We start from the raw sequence: 25,291 nt of genomic DNA, 5'->3' as shown, positions 1-25,291 counted from the left end.
TTGTGATATTTAGTGCAACAAATCTTGCTCAGGACAGTTTCGTGCTTTATTTCAAGGTAATTTTAACGTCATTATTATCCAACCCAGTCGACACTCCAATTCAATTCACATTATAATTATTATGACATCTTACAGATCCAGGGTTCTCTCCATTGCCCCCCAACAACGCAGAGTATAAATTTCTTCAAGAGAAGTCGACGAGCGTTATAAACACAACAAATCAGTACGAAGACCATTGCGGCACATTTGCAAACTTTTCACATCGCCACAAAACTGCACTGGATCGCATTATAAAGTCGGTATTAGAGCCGATAAGAGTGTGGGAGAACATGCAAGGCGTTTCAATGCGCCAGCAATTGCTGACGTCACCATCGTCGCCATTGATTTAAATTTTGATTCGCATGGTATCCCTGATTAAATGATCACCTGCGACGTGTACTCGACACACACCGATCATATGACTCGATAGAATATCCTAAAATTGTGAAGATGGTTAAGGCGAAGATGGTTATCATTTTTCGTTTTTTTAATAAGTTTATTTACACAGACATTTTTTTACAGGCGGGAAACGACCCTCAAAGTAATTTTAATTACTACTCATATCGATTCATGGTTCGAAAAAGGATGAAAACTACATCATAAAATGTCGGCGCTTATAAAACCGAACAAAGCGAAACTGCGTTCCTCCTTCGAGATGGTCTAACGATCGTTCAAATCGTTTTCACTTGATATCACTGATAGATTTCTTATTCCTATCTAAATCGATGATGGAAATTCCGGGTAAAGGTTGCGCTACTAATAGCGCGATTAATGGTCTGCGTAGCAATTCCCCATGTATGGTCGACGAAAAATGTTGGAAGCTTTATCCGTGAAAATTTTAAGCAGAAAAAATAGCTGCAGTGGATTTGTGGGCCAAATACAAAGATGATATAGCTGATGATATTAAGGATATGATATTAAATAATATGCAATTTAGAACGCCGAATGCAGATCTGCAACTATGCGAGCAAAATTACAATGAGGTATTGACATTGATTAGGGGCATGTGTTTTATAATATTAAATAATAAATTTCCTCCATTTTGTATATAAACACGCAGAAAACGCCGCTGGAAATACCCTTTTCTCACATTTTTACATCTATATACTATACTTGTATATAAAACAGTTTATCCTGACTGACTGACTGACTGATCGGTGATCAACGCACAGCTCAAACGGTAAAAGCTAGGAAGCTGAAATTTGGATTCAAGTATCCTTTCATAGTGTAGGTGCCCACTAAGAAGGGATTTTTTGAAAATTCGCGCTCAAAAGGGCGAAAACAGGCTCCAAAGGGGGGGAAACAGCCTCCAAAGCTTGTATGAAAAATCTACAATTTTCATCTGATCAACTTAGTTTGGATACTATCAGAAAAATTCCAAGAAAAACTGTAAGCTTGGTTTTTTTGCAATGTTTCTTGGTGCCTGTAATATGGTAGTTTTCCTGCAAAAACAAGAAGGAAATGCTAAAGTCGAGCGAGCTCAACTCTTAAATAGGAATAAAAAAGAAAAAATGAAAAAAAATTGTAATTAATTAAAAAAAATTATATTAAGTAAACTAAAGCCATGTTCATGTACAGTTTCAAGAGCATACGTTTACATTAGAATCGTGTCTCTGTGTGTTTATATGCGTGGACGTATCCAGCACAATGTGGAACCAAAGCAACATGAACAACAACAACAGCTGCGGGCAGAGCTACAGGCAGAGCATGGGCAGCGATTTTTTTTATGGTTATAACTTTCTTCAGAATTTACCTATCATGATGAAACTTGGCATACGAACACCTAATCACTAACGGGTTGCAGTTACTAAATTTTAGTTTGAAATTCGATCGAATGCTGGATTCTGAGGAATTTTTGGTCATCAGTCAATTTGTACGGAACAAACCGTGCACACACCTTTCGTAAGCCCAAATGTTCGGTCAAAATGCAATAAATCGATGTTTCGAAGATTTTGCCTGGTCAGCTACATAGATTGATGATTCGTCCAAAACAAGAACATTATATTTAAAATGTGATTTTTGTACAAAGTAGTATGCGCTATAATGCGATGTAGCGGGAGTCCTAGTTTATAATATTAATTCATAATTGATTTAAAAGTTATGGTAAACGATGGAAAATACAAGCGAAGTAAACATTGTACTTAATTATGTATGTTGGTACAGCGAAGTCGGAAAAGACATTGTAAATAAGTAAACAAATCTAAAACACTATCAGTCCTTTTTCGGGAATTAAAAAATCATGTAAAGCTGCAAAATTACTGCAGATCAATGAAAATTGTCGTCCACGATTCCAAGCAATGAACGTATAGTTTCCAGCTGCTCGTATTTAAAAAGCAACATTATACTCTGTACAGGGTCGTACGCATATAAAGTCGACTCCACGTTCATTATTATGACGCACTATTTTGTCTAAAAATGGAACTGAGTTGGATTTGTTGAAGTTTTTTCGTTGATCATGTGCATAAATTTATTTTTAATTGCATCGTGTATTACATATTTAATCAATATTTTAATTTTTTGGTTTTTAAAAGTGCGTACGCCCTTGACTCTGTACATGAAATGTAAAAGAGTATACTAGGTTTGCGGAAGGTAAAAAATGTCTGTCCGTATGAACACCTGGATCTCACAAACTATGAAAGCTACATACAACAAATTTTGCACAAAGATGCCTGATATGTCCCTCGATAATGGGATTCTTTCGTAAGGCCGCGCCATTCGTATAATCACCTATATTTAGGGGACTATGAGACTAGGGACACCAAATTTACTCCTAGATGTGAATACGCAGAAAATGTGTACTTTAGAAATTCCCTCCCTACAAGAAAAACATTATTTTCAAAATTCGGTAAAAGTAAATTTAGGTATGTAGTTAGTTTCTAAATATTGCATCTAAAATATATTTGTTTAGCAAGTACGCTAGTTAACACATGTTTGTATGTATGTATGTATTTATATCACATATTAATAGGTTTGACACCACGACAAGTATGTATAATCTATTTACATATATATGTACTATGTATATACACTGATTTTTAAAAAGTGATATACCTTCGGAGAACCACCTTTGAAACCACCACGATGACTCAGAATTACAGATAAGCGCACTTCTTACCAAGTACATACACATGTATGTATGTATATATAGGCGTTTAAATAAGTAAGTATGTAATCATATCTGTTTATATCCCTAATCATTAATTCGCCTTAATTTTATAAGACTAATCGTGTTCATAATTGTTATTGTATTGTGGTCAAAATTTCTCTTTTGAAATCCTACCGAAGTTTATAATGAACATAAACGTAGCGGTATGTTCTGCTATATAACTTTATGATATTTTAGAATTTCTTTATTGAAATCCATACGGTATTGTGGATTTTAAGCAGTTAATACATACATACATACATACATACGAACATAAATGGGAGCGACTTAAAGGCGATAAGCAATGAACTATAAAAGCTGTGTGCATGTCTTGCACTGTTTCAGATTCTACATAATGTGTGGGCGCATTGGACAAATTATTTTGGCGGCGCTGGCTCTAGTCAGTGTCGCTAGATCCGCCTACATCACCCCACATATTGTGGGCGGCGATGAAGCAGATATAAAGGATTATCCATATCAAGTGTCAGTGCGCCTTGATACGTACATGCTTCTGCATATTTGCGGTGGAAGTATCTACGCGCCACGTGTGGTGGTCACCGCAGCACACTGCATCAAAGGACGGTTTGCCTCTTACATTCGGATTGTGGCTGGTCAAAATTCCATCGCTGATTTGGAGGAGCAGGGCGTAGGTGTTACAAAACTAATACCCCACAGTGGATACAATAAAAAAACGCACGTTAATGATGTGGGCTTGATTATAACGAAAGAACCATTGGAATACTCGGGCCAGATTCAGCCCATTCCATTGGCTAATACGTTGCCAGCCGCGGGAACACATGCCCTTGTTAGTGGCTGGGGAAAACGTAGCAGCGAGGACGAAGTACTGCCAGCCATGTTACGTGCAGTCGAAGTGCAAATTGTTGATACAAGTACTTGTAGTGCACAGTATTTACTTAAGGAATATACCATAACAGACGAAATGATGTGCGCTGGGATGGAAGAAGGCGGCAAAGACACTTGTCAAGGCGATTCTGGAGGTCCCTTGGTGGTAGATGGCTCTTTGGTGGCCATTGTGTCATGGGGGGTTGGCTGCGGACATGAAGACTTCCCTGGAGTGTACACAAGTGTTGTGCCTCACACTGCTTGGATAGAAGATCAAGCTCATCCATATATTTAAATACAATTTTAGAACAAAGCTGTTTTAAACAAATCAAACGAACAAATTATGCGTGCATACGTTTTAAATGGAATAAGGGATTTTAAATAATAAATAACACAATACAATCATTATTCGAAAATATGCTGTTTAATCTTAGTAACTTACTTAAAATCACAACTGCTAAACGACTATTCACCATACTACCTTGATCAAAAAGTTCCCAAAACAACCGCGTGGCGACGCTTTAAGTGAACTGATTTGAGTTCTTGATTTTTTTTTTACCTCTGCAAGTGTTTTCGACTTTTTACAGTTTTGAAATGGGGTTTGCGTGGTTGCAGTTTGTATTAAATGTTAAGTTAAAAATTGATGCGAAAAACATACAAATGTATGGAAACTGTCAAGGCATTGATACTCTAAGAATACGGACGCCCACGAGTAGCACGAACGCTGTAGAAGATATCGAGAGTCCAACGAAGATGACGAACGTAGTAGCAGACCGTCGACAGCAAAAGCTAATGAAAACATCAAAAAAGTGAAAGAAAAATTGATCAATAACAGCAAGTTCACAATCAGAGAGATGGCAGAGAACTTGAACATTGCTTATGGATTCGTTCAGGATATTGTAGTTAATGATTTGGGTTTGCACCGTGTGGAAAAATTAAATACGGCTCTGACGGCTATACCGAACAAGAGAGAACGCTACAGTCGAGCAAGCCCGACAGTGAAATGCCCTGTACGCACTCCCACAAACAAGAAAATATATTTGTTAATAATTGCTGTAAAAAAATTTAATTCATTAATACAATTAAATTAAATATTTTCAATACATACATTCATAAGTGGAGACATATGGTTATGTACAGTTACAGTAAAAAATTACATTATCCGTGTCTATGCGTGTATGTGTGTACGCAGTAAGATGCTTTGAGTTGCAACAACAACAACAATAGCTGCAGGCAGTTTATACGGGCGGTCAGACGGACATGGCTATACTGCTCGGCTTGTCACCTATCTCAAGAATGGGGAGCAATTATGACATCAGTGGACAAAAAAACAAAATTGTATTTTAAATAAGAAGCATGAAATTATGGTGAATTTATTCGTTTGTTTAAATTTTTTCTAAGTTCGTTTTTTTTTTGGAATTTTCAGCACTGGTAAAGGTAAGCATCGATAATAAGGCGATAACAATCGACAGATTGTTAGCGTTGCCAAATAGCATTGAAGTAGCTGAAACTTTCCAGAAAACTGGCAGCACGTATTCTTCGCAATCTTAAAACAGTGAAAATACAATTAAAACAAATTACGTATGTAAATTGCACTTCAAAGCAAATCAAATCAAGTAGGTGAACACAATATTATGTCGCTATTCGGTGCGATAATGGGCGATTGGGACGACGATCTGGTATTCGTAAAGTAAGTACATATGTTTGGAAACCACACATGTGTGTATGTATGTATGTATGCATTGTTAATATTCAGCTGCAAAGCTTTATTGATTGAGGAATTCTTTGTGAGACTAAAATAATTCAGGTAATTTTAAATCAATGGATGACGTGTTGTGAACTGAGCTTAAGACCAAAGTGGAATATCATGCGTTTTATTTTCCAAGTGCAAGTTATGCTTCACTGAGCATTTAACACACAAACATACATTCGAAATACAGCCTCAGCCCTCCACAGCAATAATGGCAGCGTAAGTAATCGATAATTTCAGCTGCATGCCGTGCCCATTACACGGCCTGGTGCAGTTGTTCTGGTACTTTCGCCAGTGATTCCGTATCGATTTAACTTGGGCTGCTACGATAAGAAGTAGTTTTTTTCATTCTGTGACAAGCAATTTGTGTCGAGCTTGTATATTTATAGGGCGAATATCACATAGAGTTTAACTTCGTTTGTTAGTATTTAGACTTTAGGCAGTACACGATTATATTTTTGGCATTTACAAATATAATATGATAAATAAACGTAAACGAAATTCCCGCGGCAACGGTAACAGAATTATAGAAAGTTTAGACATGGACAACAAGTTAGTGCACTGTAGTTGCGTATATTTTACTTCCTCATTATTCGTTTGGTGTTATAATCCGCAGTAACCACATGAACCATCAGATGAACGCCATGAATATGCAAATGCGATCGATGAATCGCTTGATGAATTCGTTTATGCCCGATCCTTTTAATATGCTGGGGCCCTCACCTTTCGATGCAGGCTTTCAGCAGGGCGCATTGATGGAGCGCGGCCAGCAGCCGATGCCAGGAATGGGTGGTAGCCTGTTCGGCTTTCCAGCAATTCCCAACTTTAATCGATTGCTTAATGCCGGTACGTATAATAATTCAATTATTATTTTACATTTACATTATTTTACGTTTACACTATCATGGCTATTGAAGACATTGGCGCCAATGGTGGCACCTCGTATTGCCAAAGCACCGTGATGACCATGTCCTCAGGTCCTGATGGACGCCCACAGATCTATCAGGCCAGCACCAGCACTAAAACTGGACCAGGTGGTGTACGTGAGACTCGCAAGACCGTACAGGACTCACGCACAGGGGTCAAGAAAATGGCCATCGGTCATCATATTGGCGAGCGCGCACACATTATTGAAAAGGAGCAGGATTTACGCTCCGGGCAGCTGGAGGAGCGCCAAGAATTTATTAATTTGGATGAGGAGGAGGCTGAACAGTTCGACCGAGAGTTCACATCGCGAGCATCTCGTGGCGTTGTTGGTCATGGACGCAGTGGAGGGATGCAAGCTATTCGTGGCGCACCTCCGGCTGCATCTTCATCTACGGTTACAATTGAACCACTTGATGATGATGATGATGATGATTGCGTTATTGAGGAGCAACCGCGCGGCAGCGGAGGTCGCACCTTGCCCGCCCTGCCTGCGCCACCAACAGCACCTCGGAACAGGTGAGTGAGCTTAATGCTCTCATATGTGGCACACAACGCAATGGAAATTTTATATCGTGCATCCAAAATATTATTCATGAGTATCAAAAGGATTCTCGAGAAATCTGCACCTTATACAGTTACTAAGAAGGAGCGCTGCCACGCAGTAGTTAATAGAAAGGTGCTTTTACTTTCAGTTTTTTTTTTCACACTATATACATAGTACTAGCTTCACCTCAACGCCTATTGAGTATTCCTATATGGTTAGCAATTCGTAGTCCTGAAATCAGCCATTGTTATTGTCAAAAAACGTAAACAATTGGATTTTGTACTATTTTAATAAATAGTATATGCATATATGCGATTTACTCAAATAAGCGGAAATAATCAAGTCATTTGGTGCAAATTTGTCGAAATCCATTCAAAGAGTGAACCGAATACACAATCAGGATTTACGTGTGTATGTGTGTAACAAAGTCCTTATGCGGATGCACGAACTGTAAACTTTCTTATTGTATACTATATTGAAGACTAAATATCGGTGTTTTTGTTGCGGGGCGAGCCGTGTTTATAGAGACGCATACCATTTTTTTAACATTCAACTAATTATACCCCAAGTCCACTAACAACAAGCATAATGTGCAACTGTTTTGTATAACACCCGCTAAATAAAATTGTTTGTATTTTCTTGCAGATACAATTACTAAAAATGCAAAGTACATACAGTATATTTTACTATATAACGATAAAAGAAATTACAGAATTTCATATATTCAAATTTCCGCTATGAATTAATTGCATTCCAACTACGTAAAGCACTCAAAAAATATAAAAAGACATGCATAAACAACATTGAGGTAGGCGGCATATTTGAACCAAGTCAGATTGTTAAAATGTGTTAGTGTATTTTATTTTTGAAATGCATCGTAAATTATTTTTTAATTTTTATTTGAATTTAATTATTTGTTTATGCCTGTCAAAATTATAACCCTTCATGACACTTCGCACTCACAAATTTAGAACAAGCGACTTATTGTACGAAAACGGATATGTACTACCAATTCTACTATCAAGTACTACTACTGATGTACCTATTTAAAACCAATTACGCCAATCGTTTTGTTGTAATATATTTCAACTTTTCTTCGACTTGATTCCATACAACAACGGCTTCGCAGTAGCAGTGCAGCAACAACTACCACGTCGTCGTCGTCGCCACGCCGCGCCATCTCTACAGCACCGACAGGGCACGATCTTACAAACAACAACTATTTGGGCAGCGGACAAGCTCCAACTTCTCGTCGCGCCTACATGCGCAGCGGCCAGCATCTTGCCACGCCTCGTCGACCACTGCGCACGCCACCGTCCTCGCCGTTGGCAACCACCTCCAGCGCTAGTCACAGCATCGCTGCTACGCCAAGGTTTGTTCTCTTCGACAAAAAAAAGAAAAACAAGACAAAAATTTAAAGTAAAACAGCATTAAATCCCTTGTGTACAGGCCTTTACACCTACCTGGCCTGATTCTTCTTTATATTAGTCACCAAATATCACAAATGACAGCTATAATTGAACACTGAACGCTGTGAATTTTGTCATTCTCACAAAAACCTGTAATTGACGTAACTCTTCCCAGTTGTTAACGTATTTTGGCTGCCGAAACAACATTTCAAGCTTTTGCTTTACATTTTCCAAATTTGCCTGCGCATTATAGAGTAAATCATATTTATAGTATTAATAATAATAAGAAATTGATGGTCTTTATTAACAACAACTTCTCGATCTCTCTCCTCTCTATAATATTGTATATTTTCACTCTACACAGAGATTGGCGCTTGTATAATCCACGTTTCTATCGAAAGTAAATCAAAGTAAATGTCAATATAACAATAACAAGTTGCAAAATTATGAATAATGCAAAAATATATCTATATCTAAAATACACACATATAAATCAAATCAACAAGCTCAAGCGGCGATCAGCACATGATTAATGATCGCTATCTCGACGTATGTACTCTAATCGCATCACACTTCCCCACACTACTAACAACAAGCTACGGCGTTATCGACGACCTTCTACGCACATCAGCTCTACGCGTCGCGGGCCGAATACGTCCATCTGCATTGCATCTGCGCCTCATCGTTTCCATCGATCTGCCACGGTCAACGCACCAACATCATCGCCGCTACGTCACGTGCCACATGCTACGTGTAAGGCTGCCCGCAACCAACTAATCTCCTTTCTCACGCACACACACTTTTGAAATGCATACGTACATACATATGTATATTTATTATGCGTTACGACTACGTGCTGGACGCAACGCTGACTACGACGACGTTTATCAAAATTTTTAAGTTGTTGTTGCTGCTTCTGCTGCTGCTACGTCACAGAAATTACGACGACTCTTCCGACGTTTCGTTTAATTGACATATTTACGTACATGGGATACAATTTTGGGTTACGCCACCAAGACAGTCAACTACGTAGTACGTTATATACTAACGGCGCGTTGTCATCCAGCTTTGATTCCAGCTTTCATTATCACATCAAAACTGCTCTCTCCATTTTTAAACTTTCTTTCAAATTGGCTTATATACGAATGAATAATTGATCTATATTGTTTTCAATATCTTACGTTGTATGCATACTCGATATTATCTCTAAACGAAGGGTCAAACTAATTTATATTTTATCTACTCTCTGCCCACAGCGTGCATCCACATCCCTATGCTGCAAACGCCGCTCGACGCCATAAACGTGTGAAGCATCACACCACACGGAATGCGGTCGATGCACCAGAATCAAACTCCAAAGCAGCGAAACGAGGCAACCATTAGGCTTGCACAGCATACACACGTACACCACCACATCTACAATCACACTCAAGCACACTTACACAGCGATATGCAAGTACATGATACTACACGATAGCTCCAGTTGCAAAGAGAAAGCAAATGTTTAACATATAGTAAATACGAGTATATTTCCTTTTTAATTACTCTTCATTGATTTCGCTAACATACTCGTATATTTGAATGCAATTTCAATGGCTTAGCGTGCGCGCCTGCTAGCTACGGATTTTTGGTATGGCCAAGCCCAAAATCTGGAAGCCCAACACACGAATATCATCACATATGTTATATCCACTTTTGATTTTCTTTCTTTAATTTTTGTTTGAGACTACCACACATTATATTCGTTGTGTACACGATTAAGGTTTTAATTCAGGTACGCACGCAAGCCTTGAAATTGCTTAAAAGATGTTTCCATTTCAAAACTTTTTTTAAAAAAGACAACTGTTCAACGCCCTAAGAAAACGTATACACTTTCTATGATAAATGAAAATTTTAATGTACTTTTATGATACGCAACTTATATTAAAGCGAAAATTGAAAATGCTGCAAATTGAATTATGTCTTAATTTTTTTTTTTAAACAAAAAACGAAAGTTTTATTCGTGTAGCATCAGGATTCAAAATGCGTTCCTAGTTTGTAAGCCACAAAATAACCACAAAACCGAACATAACTACAGCGAAGAACCGGCAAGTCCAAATGGTCAAAATATTGGCGTAAAATATACATATATAAATACACCCCCAAAAGAAGCATAAATTGTATTTAGTTTTAAGGCTTAAATAATACTTAACTGTTTATGTGAATTTAATTAAAAGAGAAATACATCCGTAGTTATATTGATGTCATCAATCCATATTTTTGCATTTGAATATCGTGGAATACAACATTAAGCACAGATGCAAAGTTTGCTGCAGTCAAGAAAAACCCAGTCCAGCAGTGAAATATCCCGTACACAAACAACTTCTGGTGCTGAGCTATATGCGCCCACGGCAAAAAGAAGAAGAGGGAAGTTGATGCTGCTGTAATGAAGTGAAAGTAAAAACATAAACTCGTGTTGCCAGGGGATAAAGAGGAGTATGCATACCATGCTTGGTCAATGTGGGCTAAGCAGTTTTCGAAATCCAGGCATTTATCCAGAGAGACGAGCGCGCTGTAGCTATTTCCCTCTTGATGCTGATTCGGGGACGAAGATGCTTCCTTCTCCCAGATAAATACCTTGCACAAGCCTTATATACCCTTCAGGTATAGGGTAAAAACACGGCCAAATCATGTTGGGGCAGTAGATCCTCGTTCGTTATGTCATGTCATCGTTTTTGCTGCTTTGGCTGACCCTGTACCGCACAGCTATTAACAAGAGAGAACGCTACAGTCGAGCAAGCCCGACAGTGTAATACCCTGTACCCAGGTAAACTTCCGTCACTGAGTTATATGCACCCATAGCAGCAGCAAAAAGAGGAAGAAGAAGAGCGAACTTGTTGCTGCAGTTTGGGGAGGTTGTACTGGCGAGAATTTGTTTCGCTAATAACTTTTCTTAGAATTGACCGAATTGAATAAAATAAATAAAAACAGTAGACAATTTTATATAAATTATGTGTGCAAAGTTTGGTTTAGGTAGCTTTTGAAATGTGGACGCTATTGACGAAATTCTGTAGCGGGGGAAAGGGGGGAAAATTAAAAAAAAAAAAATAAACTCGTCCGTACTCGGACCTAGGAGAATCTGGATGCCAACTTTGGTTATTCTAGCTTTTATAGTTTCTGAGATCCTCGCGTTCATCCAGACGGACGGACGGGCGGACATGTCTAGATCGATTTCTCTCGTCATGCTGATTCAGAATATATATACTTTATGTGGTCGGAGATGCTTCCTTCTGCATGTTACATACTTTGCACAAACCTAATATACCCTTTTTACCCTACGGGTACAGGGTATAAAAATGTACTCAAACATTTGTCTATGTATAGTATGTGTTCAACATGTGTTATTCAAAAGGATCTTAGAAATTACAAGAGCTAGAAAACATCTTAGTATCCAGGTTCCTCTAAGCCTTACTCAGATCAAGCTTTGGTTTTTTTCTGATGCATGCCCCACTCCACCGCTTTTAGTGGCTTTCGCATGTGTGTCATTTTGGTGTCTCTAGCTTTTATAGTATTTTAGATATTGGTGTTCATAAGGACGGACAAGCAGACAAACCTGGCTAAATCGCCGCGACTTAATATACCCTTGTACATTTCATGTACGGGGTATAATGAACAAGAATGGAAAGCATGTACGGGGTATAACGAACAAGAATGGAAAGCAGGCCCAACTCTTATATACACTGTAACCATATACATTTCATGTACGAGTTATAATTAACAAGAATAGAATAAAAGGAAAGCAGGCCGAACTCTTATATACCTTGTACCCACTCTTAAGAATAAAGAAGACATACGTGTACCCACAAAAAAGAAAAATAAGGAAGGAATGCATTTGAAAAATACCAAGAATTACAGGAGCTATGGAAAATTACTAATAGCAGGGGAAGAGAAGAACATCGATACCAACTATGGTAATTCAAGCTCTTGTAACTTCTGAGAAAGGACATGGCTCAAAAAAAAAAATCCAAAAAAACTTTAAACCCTCGTACTTTCTCGGAAATAGGAGAACCTGGATAGCTTGGTTGTCCTATGCGTGTCTGTGTGTAAGCAAGTATGCAGTACATTGTTGAACCAAAGCAGCAACAACAACAGCTGCGGACGGCGCTTGGGCAAATATTACATTTATGGTAAACGGACACTGGTACTAATTTACCAAATTTGGGTAAAGGGTATTTAACTGTAGGGCTTGCAAATGATCAATTATAAACCTTAATAGATAATTCGCTTTATTTTAGAAGATATGAACACGGAACTAAAGCTTTTAAAGTTGCTCTAAACAAAATATAAAACATTTATCTTAAGGGAATATAATTTATATTACATAAGTATATTCGGACTTAAAAATGTGCAAATTGCTTAAAGATCGGTAGATGTGAAAGTATCAGGAAGTACAGCTAACTTGGAAAATGTATGCCAATCGAAAGCATATCCATATAAAAACGTTCTGCACAAGAACAGGAATACGTATCTGCATATAGACTTTCCGAAAAGCTTAAGATTTTCAAATCATGAACGTTGAATTAAACATATATATATATATATATATATATATATATATATATATATATATATATATATACATACAGAATTTTAATAACAGCCGCCAAGAACATATACCTATTTGCCTGTTTGCAACTAATTTTATTTTAATTTTAGATATCACTTGCGAAAATAGCATAAGCGACATCCATATGGCCTAAATCAAATAGAAAGAATAACTTAAATCTCTAATCCACCATTTCCATTTGAGTTTCTTCCGACTCTCGCCAGTTGCGCTGCACCATTTCCACCAGCTGCTTCCACAATAGAGTCCGTCGCAAATAATTGACAAGACAGACTAAAATAAAGGCCCAAGCCATGCCCAGATAATAGTCCGTCTGCACCGCCGGTACCTTCGATAGAGGAAATGCAGAATCCCGCGTCAAGCTTCTGATTAAGGGATGTATAGTTTTTGAGTCGATAGGCTTGATGTTGGTATGTCGCGTAATGAATTTGCTATAACTACGTTCTTCCGACTGATACTTGCTGAAAATATAAGTACGTACAAAACATTAAAATGTCGTATTAATTCTATACATAATGAGATAAATTTAGGCATGTGAAAATAATATATTTCTAGCTTCTGAAACCTTTACATTTTATCTGAAGGCTTAACTAAAACGCAACTTTGCTTAATACTTACACAATAGGCCGACCTTGGTGAAATATCATAAGTGTTGGCAGGCCGACGATCCCGAATTCTGCGTTGAATCCAGGAAACTCATAGGCATCGATGTAAGCAATACGTAACATTGGAAACAGATAGGGTAGCAGGTTAATTACTGGTGCCACCTTGGCGCATCCCAGACTGCTAGCTGTGCAAAAGTGGACGATAACGCAGCTACCGTGCTCATGCCTCTTGGTGGCATTGCCAATAGGCTTTAGCAAGTTGACGATGTCCTTGCTGTTTTCCACGACCAGCAGCTTTGTTGACGCGTATGTGACATTGTCTAGTGGCTCGGGTTGTAGGCATTTTACCATTATGGGTGGTTTGCGCACAGGCTGACGCCTTTCCTGCAGCAGGTGCAGAATGTGCTTGTCATCGGGTAGGCAAGTATGTTGCTCGAGCTGGAGCACATGCCTTGTGAAGCTGTAGTGGCATTGGCCGCGTGATTGACCGAGTTCTTCTGGTTGCACCGCAGAGTAAATGCCAAAATATTGCAGGATGTTAAACAGACCAGAGAGTTCAGCGTTTGTGTTGGACGCGGATAGCGCTGCCAAGTGGAAAGCGTTGAATTATCATAATATTGGTGTTGTGAAAATACTCACATAATAACAAAACTAGCAGTACTTTGTTTGGCATCGTATAAAGTTTGTTTTGCTTGAAAACCGCAGAACAGCTGAGCGCTTGTGATTATTGGCGTAAAGCTGGGCCGAATCGGTTAAAATAAATTCAATCGAACTACTTACTGAGCTGAACGAGTGATCGAAAATTATCGTTATCGTTCATTTAGTTCGTTTTTTCTCAATTGAGTCCGGTTCTTGTTCATTTTGCTTAACCGTTCTTGGCGCAAACTTGTCGGTGTTACGTTTGGTTTCGGCCAATTCAAAAATGTCACAAAATGAAAACATACATAGGTTGTGGGATCACTTTAATGCTTTTTCATTACACAATGCCTTAGAGTGGTTTGGTCTCCTATTTTTGTGAGTTTTATACCCTACAATGAAGAGTGTAACTATCGTTATTGTTTAAAAATATTTTAGATTAAAATTAAATATTGAGTGTTGTTGTTATACCGCGTACAAAAGGGGACAACAAAAAAATAAAATTTTGATTTAATAATGCACGATGCGTTAAAATAACAATTTATGTATATCATCAACAAAAAAAGTTCAACAAATCCAACTCAGTTTCATTTTACTATTGCATTTAAATTGAACTACACATACAATTCTGGTATATCTAGCAAACGCTGCTCCTAAATTTATAGCAGTGTTACCCACTTTAAAAAAAAGTGTATACACACGCGAGTTTTGGAAACATTGGAAAAAGCTATTTGGTATGAAACTTGTAAAAACGCGCGCGAGCATTCGATTTTAAATACATTCTTGGTATTTGTTTTTCATGTACGTTTTACACAAATGTGCATAAATCAAGTTTGCTTCTTCGACAGCCAACAGTTGATGCATATTACAAACAGGAAACAGGCTTTATAAGTGTACGTGAATTACTTTACTATAGCCCTTTACCTTTCTCGTTGACATTTTGGGGACAGCTTTATAATTTATTTCTCAAGCGATTTTCGTAGTCTTCATCTGAATGCATTTTTTTGTAATGACAAATGAGCATCAGATGGTGGTCGTTAAGTATAATTAGCAGGTTGACTTCATTTCAACGAATTGCAAAAGGAAATTCCATCCAATTTTTGTGATGCCGAAACATTGAGCTTCTTTCAAATCCAGCTTTCTGTAAATCGTTTAAAATTGTTGTGTGTTCAATTTATAGCATTTCTGCTATAATAATTTTCACGATTTCATCACAATTTTCGACCCCATACGAAGTGAATTTTTCATCGGCGAAACTGAAGGTGCACATATGTATATAACTAGCTGAGACAGTATCGGGAGAATTTTTTTCATTTTCGACTTTATAAAAAAAGCTATGTTAATATGTAAATGAATAACCCTGAGGAGATATATGTATTTGGTTGGCACAGGCTACAAAATAGCAATGTATGTATATTAATTTAGGGCACTAAACTACGACGTCACATCTCTCCCAATACCTCCTTCGCATTTTATGGCTTCGATTAGATCCTTGATTATAGTTTAGTCGGACCGACCGACGACCACCTTTCTTCGTCTGTACAAAATATATTCACCGCCACCTGTTTGTGTTTCTTGGATCAGAAGTGGATCCCTTTTCGCGCATTGTCGAAGCCGCGACTTCCTGTTTTTGTTTCGTTTTTATGGCTCTAGATGTGGATGCCTCTTGCAAACGTGATTGTTCATCGGAATTTTCAATTACTCTTTTTTCGCTCATCTTTTTTGATTTTGTAGTACTATGTACATGAAATGTACAAGGTTTGAGCGAGCTGAAAAATGTAACAGGCAGAAGGAGGTGTGACAGACCCCACAAAGTATATATATTTTTGATCAGCATGACAAGACGAGTCGATCTAGCCCTGTCTGTCCGTATGAACACCTGAATCTCAGAGACTATAAGGGCTAGAGACTCAAAATTTTGCACAAATATGTCTTATGTGTGTACGCTGTGCAAGTTTGTTTTATTTTTCTGAATTTATTAATTTTTCTCTGCGAACAACGCTATATGTATATGTACATACATATATATTGGTACCTTCCAAACAAGAACAAATATCAAATATTTTATATTATTGGTTGATTCGAAATAGAAAATAAATTCCTTTATGTGGCTTCACCGACTAGCTTCGTAGTAGGAAAAGGTCGCGTGGGTTGTTTGGCATAGCGCATCATCCTACTGAAACCAAAGATTGTCCAACCCCATGTCTTTAACTTCTTGCTGCAATAAGGATCAGCAACATTTTTAAAGAAAAATGGGTCAATGTTCCAAACTGTCACAATCTGAGGATGCATTAAAATATCGAAGTTCGAAGTGGGTTCTCCAATGCCCAGATGCGGCAGTTTAGCTTGTTAACATATCCGCCGAGATAAAAATGCGCTGTGATAGAAAAGATGATTTGTCGTCGACGCAGGCATTGAATTCATTTAATTTACTTAGTGCACATTTACGAGTACAGTAGTAATACACGCACTTTGCACAAAAGTAGCTAATAGGAATCATGAAAACTATGCTTCATGAAGCAATTTAAAGGTTGTTCTTATAATTATCGTGTTCGACTCTTAGTAGTCCGTCTTGTCTAGGTATCGAGGTATCGCACGTCCTTTGCATTGCAATCAAATGAATTCAATTGAAAATTTTTCATTTCCCTTCAAGCCAAGTTATTTACAACTCCACTCACCAGTCGGCCAAGCGGGTGGGCAGCCAGCCAAATGCACAAGAGCAGGCATCAAAAGCGGAAGTAAGTTTGTGTGTGTGTGTCACTCGGCTCGACCGTCGAACTTTTTTCCAAGCACTCGAAAATGGGCAGCTTGCTATTTGGACTGATAAAGATAAGGCCACACAGGGTTGAAAACCTTCCCAGGGTCTTGGACAAAACTTTCCGATGCTTTGCGGTCAAAAGGCTGCTCGACAAGTTCGCCTGTACGAGTATTTTGTGACAATTTATTTTCCATGCAATTCCAATTCGTTGATGGCTGAGTAAGAGTAAGAGTAAGAGTTAGAGCTCCAATTCTAGAGCAAGATGGTGTGTGATGGTGGGGGGATGGGTGGTTGCTTTCAACAAATCTAAAAACTATTAAATTGGGCTGTGAGCCAAAAAACATTTTTTTTTTTTTGGGCAACTAAACTTTGGTTGGCTTGTGTGATTGCTTGTTGACAGTCACGCGATTTTTCCATGGGTTGGCACATTTGATTTCGCTGCAACTTTGCACCTTGCCACGCTGTTGACAGGGCCGATGACAACGACAACGACAACGGCCACGGAAACGGCAACGACGACGTTGAAGTTAATTGGAAGGGTAGTCGGTTCTTGTCTCCTACAACCGAATGCAACGATAGCATCTACTCGTAAGGAGAGGAAGCCGTAGAATTGCAATGCATGCCCAATGTGTGAGGGTATTCAACAATATAGAGCATCTGCTGCAACTGCTGTGCAACGAGACATTAACACATGCGTGCTATCTAGATGCAAACAAGGCTGGTGTGTGGGCTACGCTTTTGACCCGCAATAGTTTTGAGCGTATGTAGGCGACATCGGCATCGGCATCGTCACCGGCACCGGCACTAAACTAATTAAAAGTTTTCCTTTTTACCAGCCCGGGCCTTATGCAACAAGGCCTGTGGCCGCGTCCATATGGCCAGGGGCGTGACCAAAGCTCAGCCTCGGTTCAAGACAACATAAATTACGCATTGAAATCACGTAAATGTCAGCAAATTTAATCAGCATAACATCAGTGGTTACAGCGCCCCCAAGCGGACAACACTTTTTCATCTAAACAAAAATTAAATTTAGCAACATAACCAAATAAGAGGCGGCCGCACGAAAGTAAGCAAAAAAGAAAGCTCAAGTGGGAGTGTCAAGGGGAGAGGAGGCAACAAATTTGCACACAAATACGTGACTTTAGTTCCTCAGTCGACGTTAACACTGACGCAGCCGAGAGGGGGCACAAGGGCGTGGGTGATGGCGAGGGAGAGGGAAGGATGATAAGGAGATGTGTGTGTGTGTGTGCGTTTTATTTCTCTCAATCTCATGTACAGCTTTTAATCCTTTGCACTTTTGTCAATGTCAGGCGGGAGCTACTGCGGACCACGACTGAAAACCGAGGTATGTAGCGTTTGGAAATAGTTTGCGCACCACAATGACATTTCATTTGGCAGCATAACAAAAAATGGGCCAATAAAATTAATTGATTTTGAGGTTGTACCGTGTGCACTGCGATTTTGATTTTGCATTCCTCTACCAGCATACTCGTACTGGCCCGACTGACAACCAACCACATTTGACAGACAATATTGGGTTGCACGTTTGCGGGCTCGGATTGTACGTGAACAATTTATGTATGTACGAGTGCTTTTTTTATTAGAATTTTTTAGGGAATGCCGTTTGTTAGTTACCTTGACGCACAATCGCTGTTGCATAGTTGTAGGCGCGCTGCATTGTTACCCATGCACATGCATGCATATAACGTGGTAAATGAAAACTGCTGCTGAAACATTTGACTAATGGAATGTCATCGTTGGCCATTTTTGCCCACCTGAGTAATATTAACCTAAATATGGCACGGGTACATTTATTCCCATTGGCTCTATTCTTACCTTTAAATGGAACTTGATGCAGAGCGTTGGAACTTTTAAAGCAACCTTGCAAATATATGTAGGTAACTCAAAGAAGAATGAGTAGAAGACCCAACAATAATATTTCAACTGAAATATTGAAATTATTCGTTTCATCCCACAAATCTAATATTGTAATAGACTTCCGATCAACTTTTCGCTTATCGAAATTCCGTACTTGCAACAATATCTGATCTCATTTTTTGCATTTCGCGGTTTCCTTTTCTCGCGTTCTCCGTCCATCTTACGAAACAAGGAATTTCAAGTGAAGTCATTGATATTTCATATTAATTTTCACTTTTATTGACAAGCATTTAAATGCAATCAAGTGAAACACAATGCGCTCTGCCATTTAGTTGTGCTTGCTTCCACATACAAGTATAGCATACTCGTAAATCGATATACTAGTGTACTATACTTGTATAGTATATATGTAGGTATTAACAATACATACATATGTAAATACATATATTTCATAGCTGATTTAACCTGGTGTGCCTAAGAGAGCTGCGTTGTATGCTAACATGCCACAGTTATTGCTGTTGTTGTCATGCGTTTTTCATATGTCAGTGGCGTGAATGAAAGCGCAAACGGGGCGTATGATTAATGTGGTTCACATATAAAAGCGACTTGGTCGCATGTCCTTTACTATCTGTGGTTGCCGCTGCCTGTTTGGGTATGCCACTGCTGTTGTTGTTATTGCTGCTGTTACTGCCAGTGCTTATTCAATAATTTATAGCTGGCAGCCTCAGCCACTTACGATGTCAGAAAAATATGCGCAAAATATGGACAAAAGTATTACAAAAGCTTTTGTTACCAACGGCCCCGTGAATTCGATGGGAAGTCCTATCCAAATATACTTTTATGTGGGCGGTGTAAATTAAACATTGAAAGTGCTCGTACTACAATCTTATTGCTTACATATGTAATTGTATATAATATGTATATAATTGACTTTAAAATTGGAATAAGATAAGGGGCTCTTTTATCACCACTAAAATGTTGACAATACAAATGAATGGGTTGACTTAAATTTAATTACCACTACATAAATAAAATAAATGAGTTATAGCTGCCGTTTATATACTATACGTATATAGTAAACAAAACCAGTCTGATAACCAAGTGACTGAGATAAGGGCGCACACTGACTCGCGACATATACTTGACATGCCATAAAATATTTATTTAATAGCAATGCAAACAACAAATCATGAGTAAACCTTATCAGCATAAGTGTTGTTATAAGCCATTTAATGTTTTGATTATACTTCAAAATTAATTAGAAACATTATTTAACTATTAAAATGATTAATAGGACTAATAGGTCGCCTTTGAATAAGTTTTCAACGATATTTTTATACTAAGTATCTAAGAGAGCGGTCCGAAATTTTTCTAGCCTGACAATGATACAACAGTTTTAAAATAGATATGTTTTTTATTTTTCAGCATAGTCTCCTTCTATATCAACACAATTCTCTCATTGATGCTTCCACCTCTTCACCACAACTCGTATACCAATTATCTATATATCTATCTTGTATTATCCATTTGTCTAAATGACAAATGCAGTGCGCTGATTTTGATGCAACTTCCCATTATGGCGTGGTATTACTATAATGTTATTATAGGCATGAAACTCCAAGAACTTCGGAAACATACTAACCAGGGTATTATGTTTAGCTTTCTTAGCCACACGCAGACAAGAATTTATCACTCGTGTACTTATCATACTCATCATTAAAAAGAATTATAATAGCTTTAGTGTATTACAAGTTTTTGTACCCCAGCATAATCTGAAATTTATAAAAAATATAAAGAAATATTTATAACGAACAACTAAATTAAAACCAAAACACTAACGAATTCACAATAAATTAAATTATTATACACTTTGGAAGTTTTGAAGTCAAGTACAACCCAAAATGCCGTGACACCCAAGTACATATACCAGACAATCGAAGAAGTCCCACTTGGGATTTAAAATGATAATCATACTCCATTACTTTCTGGGATTTGTCAGTTTTTTCACCTTTCTAAAAAATATAACATTTTGTAGTTTGTTTTTTTAAATTATTCTGAACGTAGGCATCCAGCTTGTAAGGATTGTGGAGTGTTTATCCATACAAAAGGACATTATGTATACATATCCAGTGCACACTCGTATACTATAGCCTAAAAATATATGTAATTGTACGCGAGTACATTAAATATACATACATATAATAATAATTGGATAATTGGTCGCACAGAGAAAAAGTTGCATTAACTAGAAATGTGGAGTGAAAATGAACTTAAGCGGCAATTCATTATCATAATTGTGTGTTATGTATGTGTTCTATGCTTGTACGTCGCAAAAGCCAGACTACAAATTCGTTGCTCAGAGCGGAGCTGATGTCAGTACGAGATGAGCTCGCAAAAGATTGGCATCGTTGGGAGTGGTCTGATTGGTCGTGCCTGGGCAATGCTCTTTGCTGCGGCCGGCTATCGTGTCTGCCTCTATGACATTCTGGAATCACAAATTGTGACAGCTTTGGCAGAGCTTGGACAGGAGCTACGGAATCTTGAGAATAAGGGTACACTTCGTGGCGAATTAAAGGCAGCCGAGCAGCTAGCATTAATAAGCACCACCACAGAGTTGGAGCAGCTCGTGGTAGACGCAGCTTATATTCAGGAATGTATTCCAGAGCGTGTGGAACTGAAAGTCAACCTCTACGCTCAGCTCGATAAGGTGCTCCAACCTCAGACTATAGTGGGCAGCTCGACGAGCACGTTTCTGCCGTCCCGCTTTACGGCTGGGTTAAAGCAGAAGGCACAGGTGAGTTGATGTTGGCGTTGTAGTGTATGTAGGTCCTAGGAATTCATCACAGTAGTTGTTTTTTATGAAAAATAAGTACATCTAATTCGATCGTTTCGACTGTAGGCAATTAGGTGATGCTGGAAAACTCATATTATATATTATTATTAAAAACATTGAATGGAAGTCGAGTGTTTACGAAATGTCTCGGAATCAAGTGGCAACCGCGTTACCATATACGGAGGCAGTATGTAACCGTATGTTTTTAAATCTACATTTAGCATACTATATATTGGGTTTTAGAAAGACTGACTTTAGCAAGAGAGCAAGATAGTGATCGAGTTTCAGTTTTGAAATTGTTATTTTAAAATGAGCCCTTCGTATGTCTATGATGCAAATCTGCAACATACCGCTTAAACTCAATTATTTTACAATGTGTGCGCGAAATTTGCAAAGTTTCTATTTGATGTAGTTCTACACATGGTACTTTAAGTGTATTTGATTTGGTTGCACTGACCTAAGCTAGTGAATTGAAATTATGATCACTTTTGGTGCCAATTTTGTGGTTCGTGGGATGCAAGCAAATTAGAGGATTTCTGTATTAAATTGTTTTTAAATATATAAAGTACAACTAAAAATGCGATAAATGTGGGGTCGCATTAAGCTTTAATAAAATGAATAATTTGTTTTTAGAATTTACAGACATTTTTAGACCCTAGAAATCACTTTAATCTAAAAATAAAATACATCGTTTTTTGTAAAAAAAATATACAAAATCACAAAATTTCAAAAAACCAAAAACACGTATATTTTTATTTTGCCTTTTCTATCTAATGGAAAAATCCGCATTAAAATCAGAACAAAAGTCATACGAAGGGTTAGGAGTCTTACCTTAGTGGGCCTACAACGATAGATAGAACAGGTAAAACGGATAGAATTTAAATAAAACAACGATATACAAGTAGTTGTAGCTCGACAGGTGACTTTTTCGTTTGATTTTTCCATGTTTTTTTGTTTTGCTGAGATGAGTTGACGATCTTTACAAAAATTACCAGATAAAATGTCAGAAATCGTAGGATTAAACCAAGGTCTTTGAGAATAATAATATCAGATACGAAGGAAATACTGCTTAGAAAATGCATTCTAATTACGATTGGATATGTAAATAGTATAGAACGGAATATAGTTTCACTTTCACTTTACTTCTTAGCTCGCCATTTAATTACAGATGCTCGTGGCGCATCCCCTGAATCCGCCATATTTTATACCGTTGGTTGAGATCGTACCCGCCCCTTGGACCTCTGACCAGGCAGTGCAACAAACTTACGATTTGATGGTTTCGTTGGGACAGCGTCCGGTTAAGTTGAACCGAGAGATCGAGGGCTTCGCAACCAACCGCATACAGTACGCCATATTAAACGAAGTGTGGCGCTTGGTGGCTGCCGGAATACTCAATGTCCTCGATGTAGATCGTGTTCTGAGCCAAGGTCTGGGTCTGCGGTACGCGTTGCTGGGTGCCCTGGAGACGGCTCATCTGAACGCCCCCGGAGGCGTTGCGGACTACTTCCAGAGGTTTGGCGGCGAAATGGCGAAAGTGAGTGCCACCTATGGACCCACTCCTGATGTGCGTGATAGTGAAATGCTGGCGAAGATAGCGCAACAATGTGAGGAAATTGTGCCGCTCCAAGGACTGCCTCAGCGACGCGCCACGCGCGATGCATTCCTGACGAAATTGGCCGCACTCAAGCGCCAATTTGAGTAAAGAATGAAAAGGCGTATATAGTATATTTATGACAATATTATTCGGCTTTATTAAAGTTTCGCTTAAATGGAAATGCCTGGTTGCCCTGCATGTCTCTCCTTGGATAATTGCAAATGGTTGGAATGGACATTGGAGCAGGAGTGGGTGCGGGGCCAGTTAGTGGCTGTTCCAATTACATTTGCTGGCCGTGCATTAATGAAATTAATTTTGGTGGCAACTGAAAACTCGGCTATTGCGCAGCCCAACGTGTCACATTTCCGCATTGGCATTAAGTTGCCTTGCTGGTTTTTCCGCTTTGCTTTTTATGCTTTTCATTTCACTTCTGCCACTTGGCTAGATAAATTGCAGTGCATCTTAACTCATTTTTCATTTAGTTTGTTGGTGTCTGTTTTATGCGATGGGAACTAAGCATAAGTTGAGCTGTTTATATTTTCAGCTCTACTCCCTCAAATTGTCTGGTCTTTTTCAATTGAGCCTAGGGTTACAGCTAAGCTGACAATAAATAGGCCTAGGTTCCGAAAGCTATGTTTGTGATATTAAGGACTACAATTTGTAGAATTAAAAGCGGTATACTATATGTGAACATCGATATATAAATGCACATGTGTGCTATATTTACTTACGATTCATGTGTATAATTATAATTAGGGCTTAGGGGAACCCGGATTTGGTATTATTTAAGCAGTTGTACTTGCTGAGATCCTCATGCTCATACATAGAGAAAGACGGACGGAAGGACAGGGCTATATCGACTCGTTTCGTCCTACTGATCAAGATCAGGGTATAAAAAGGAGACGTGACATACCTCACAAAGTATATATAGTCTGCTCCATAGACACACATAGATACAAGTACAATTTCAAATTAAATATATAGACATACACAAGGGCGTACACAGCGTTTTAAAAAGGGGCACTTTTCTGTACAACTTTTTCCAAAATATTAAGTAATTCATATACGTTTCATATAGGTTTCATTTTCAATAAGATATATCTGTGCATTCTGCGTGCGATTTCAAGAAGTTCGCGTCAACCCAAGCCAGACAACAGCTCGAATTTTTAACCGTGCCCGGTCTAGAAAAACTCCGCACGAGTTGCTCAAAAAGGACACCAAACCGAATGTTATAGAAAAAGTGTCCGTCTGCACAATTTTACTCCTTAATAGCCTCGTTGACTGGCTATGGCCCCTGATCATGGCTTCGAGGTGAGGGCTGGATCAAGATGCCATGCGACCCGTGTCGAAGATCAGCCTGGCTGAGGACCCTCCTCGGGTCGGAAGCTCTTAAAAAACCCTGCCCGAGCACAGTTTACAAAACCAAATGCAAACTACCCTAGTAGTCTTCTGAGTTAGACAGTTTTTGGGTCGAGTGCAGAAGACAATTTAACGAAGCTAGGAGGACTAGCACAGAACATAGGTGGGAGCTATTTATACAGCTCTAATGCGCAAACTTGCAATCTTTAGGTCGGCCATTAGAAGAGCCAAACTCACTTCATGGGCCAACTTCTGCAAAAACATCGAATTCCCATCTGCGTCTTTCAAGGCTCCGAAAGGTGCTGCCTAAGTACCCCTCTCCGCCAACCCTTCTGTAAAGGGGAGATTGTAGTTTGATGGACTCCTGC

General features: G+C 38.5%; 4 protein-coding genes across 10 annotated transcripts; 3 read left to right on the top strand and 1 right to left on the bottom strand.

Annotated features, from left to right (window-relative positions):
- Positions 1-3,539: 3,539 nt before the first annotated feature.
- Positions 3,540-4,443, top strand: LOC115625752 (trypsin alpha-3). Its single transcript, XM_030520911.1, has one exon. The coding sequence runs from the start codon at positions 3,540-3,542 to the stop codon at positions 4,320-4,322; it is 783 nt and encodes a 260-aa protein (XP_030376771.1). The 3' UTR covers positions 4,323-4,443.
- Positions 4,444-5,545: 1,102 nt separating this feature from the next.
- Positions 5,546-10,907, top strand: LOC115632174 (myeloid leukemia factor). 7 transcript variants are annotated; one of them, XR_003996275.1, is made up of 6 exons: positions 6,075-6,329; positions 6,394-6,623; positions 6,695-7,220; positions 8,378-8,620; positions 9,022-9,410; positions 9,914-10,053. XR_003996275.1 is itself a non-coding variant. In XM_030529227.1 (5 exons), exons 1-5 carry the CDS (start codon positions 5,662-5,664, stop codon positions 10,038-10,040), a joined length of 1,182 nt encoding a protein of 393 aa, XP_030385087.1. In that variant the 5' UTR covers positions 5,546-5,661; the 3' UTR covers positions 10,041-10,907. The 7 variants fall into 7 exon arrangements, 5 of the variants coding, with proteins under 5 accessions (XP_030385087.1, XP_030385107.1, XP_030385078.1 ...); XM_030529227.1 differs by lacking the exons at positions 6,075-6,329; positions 9,022-9,410 and adding an exon at positions 5,546-5,717 and having other exon boundaries at positions 9,914-10,907; XM_030529218.1 differs by lacking the exon at positions 9,022-9,410 and having other exon boundaries at positions 6,087-6,329; positions 8,381-8,620; positions 9,914-10,907.
- Positions 10,908-13,310: 2,403 nt separating this feature from the next.
- On the bottom strand, positions 13,311-14,765 carry LOC115633808. Its single transcript, XM_030531293.1, has 4 exons — positions 14,646-14,765; positions 14,505-14,582; positions 13,879-14,449; positions 13,311-13,721 (listed from the first exon to the last, which is right to left on the bottom strand). The coding sequence occupies exons 1-4, from the start codon at positions 14,683-14,685 to the stop codon at positions 13,424-13,426; spliced, it is 987 nt and encodes a 328-aa protein (XP_030387153.1). The 5' UTR covers positions 14,686-14,765; the 3' UTR covers positions 13,311-13,423.
- Positions 14,766-21,520: 6,755 nt separating this feature from the next.
- LOC115634294 (lambda-crystallin homolog) lies at positions 21,521-23,745 on the top strand. The gene is made up of 2 exons (XM_030531946.1): positions 21,521-21,931; positions 23,139-23,745. The coding sequence occupies exons 1-2, from the start codon at positions 21,521-21,523 to the stop codon at positions 23,670-23,672; spliced, it is 945 nt and encodes a 314-aa protein (XP_030387806.1). The 3' UTR covers positions 23,673-23,745.
- The last annotated feature ends 1,546 nt before the right edge of the window (positions 23,746-25,291 follow it).

Source organism: Scaptodrosophila lebanonensis, unplaced genomic scaffold (genome assembly GCF_003285725.1).
Source record: "Scaptodrosophila lebanonensis strain 11010-0011.00,11010-0021.00 unplaced genomic scaffold, SlebRS2 tig00000001-arrow-pilon, whole genome shotgun sequence".
Classification (NCBI taxonomy): Eukaryota; Metazoa; Arthropoda; class Insecta; order Diptera; family Drosophilidae; genus Scaptodrosophila; species Scaptodrosophila lebanonensis.
Note: the sequence above shows the minus strand (reverse complement) of the source record. Positions and strands in the feature narration are given on the sequence as shown.

Excerpts from the sequence above, each read along its gene's own strand:
- LOC115634294 (XM_030531946.1), top strand. The coding sequence starts at position 21,521 with ATGAGCTCGCAAAAGATTGGCATCGTTGGGAGTGGTCTGATTGGTCGT. Across the intron at positions 21,932-23,138 it reads GGTTAAAGCAGAAGGCACAG|ATGCTCGTGGCGCATCCCCT; the intron begins GTGAGTTGATGT and ends ATTTAATTACAG.
- LOC115632174 (XM_030529210.1), top strand. The coding sequence starts at position 6,256 with ATGATAAATAAACGTAAACGAAATTCCCGCGGCAACGGTAACAGAATT. Across the intron at positions 6,330-6,393 it reads AGTTTAGACATGGACAACAA|TAACCACATGAACCATCAGA; the intron begins GTTAGTGCACTG and ends TATAATCCGCAG. Across the intron at positions 8,621-9,913 it reads AGCATCGCTGCTACGCCAAG|CGTGCATCCACATCCCTATG; the intron begins GTTTGTTCTCTT and ends CTCTGCCCACAG.
- LOC115625752 (XM_030520911.1), top strand. The coding sequence starts at position 3,540 with ATGTGTGGGCGCATTGGACAAATTATTTTGGCGGCGCTGGCTCTAGTC.
- LOC115633808 (XM_030531293.1), bottom strand. The coding sequence starts at position 14,685 with ATGAACGATAACGATAATTTTCGATCACTCGTTCAGCTCA. Across the intron at positions 14,583-14,645 it reads TCGATCACTCGTTCAGCTCA|CGCTCAGCTGTTCTGCGGTT; the intron begins GTAAGTAGTTCG and ends AATAATCACAAG. Across the intron at positions 13,722-13,878 it reads CACCAAGGTCGGCCTATTGT|CAAGTATCAGTCGGAAGAAC; the intron begins GTAAGTATTAAG and ends TTATATTTTCAG.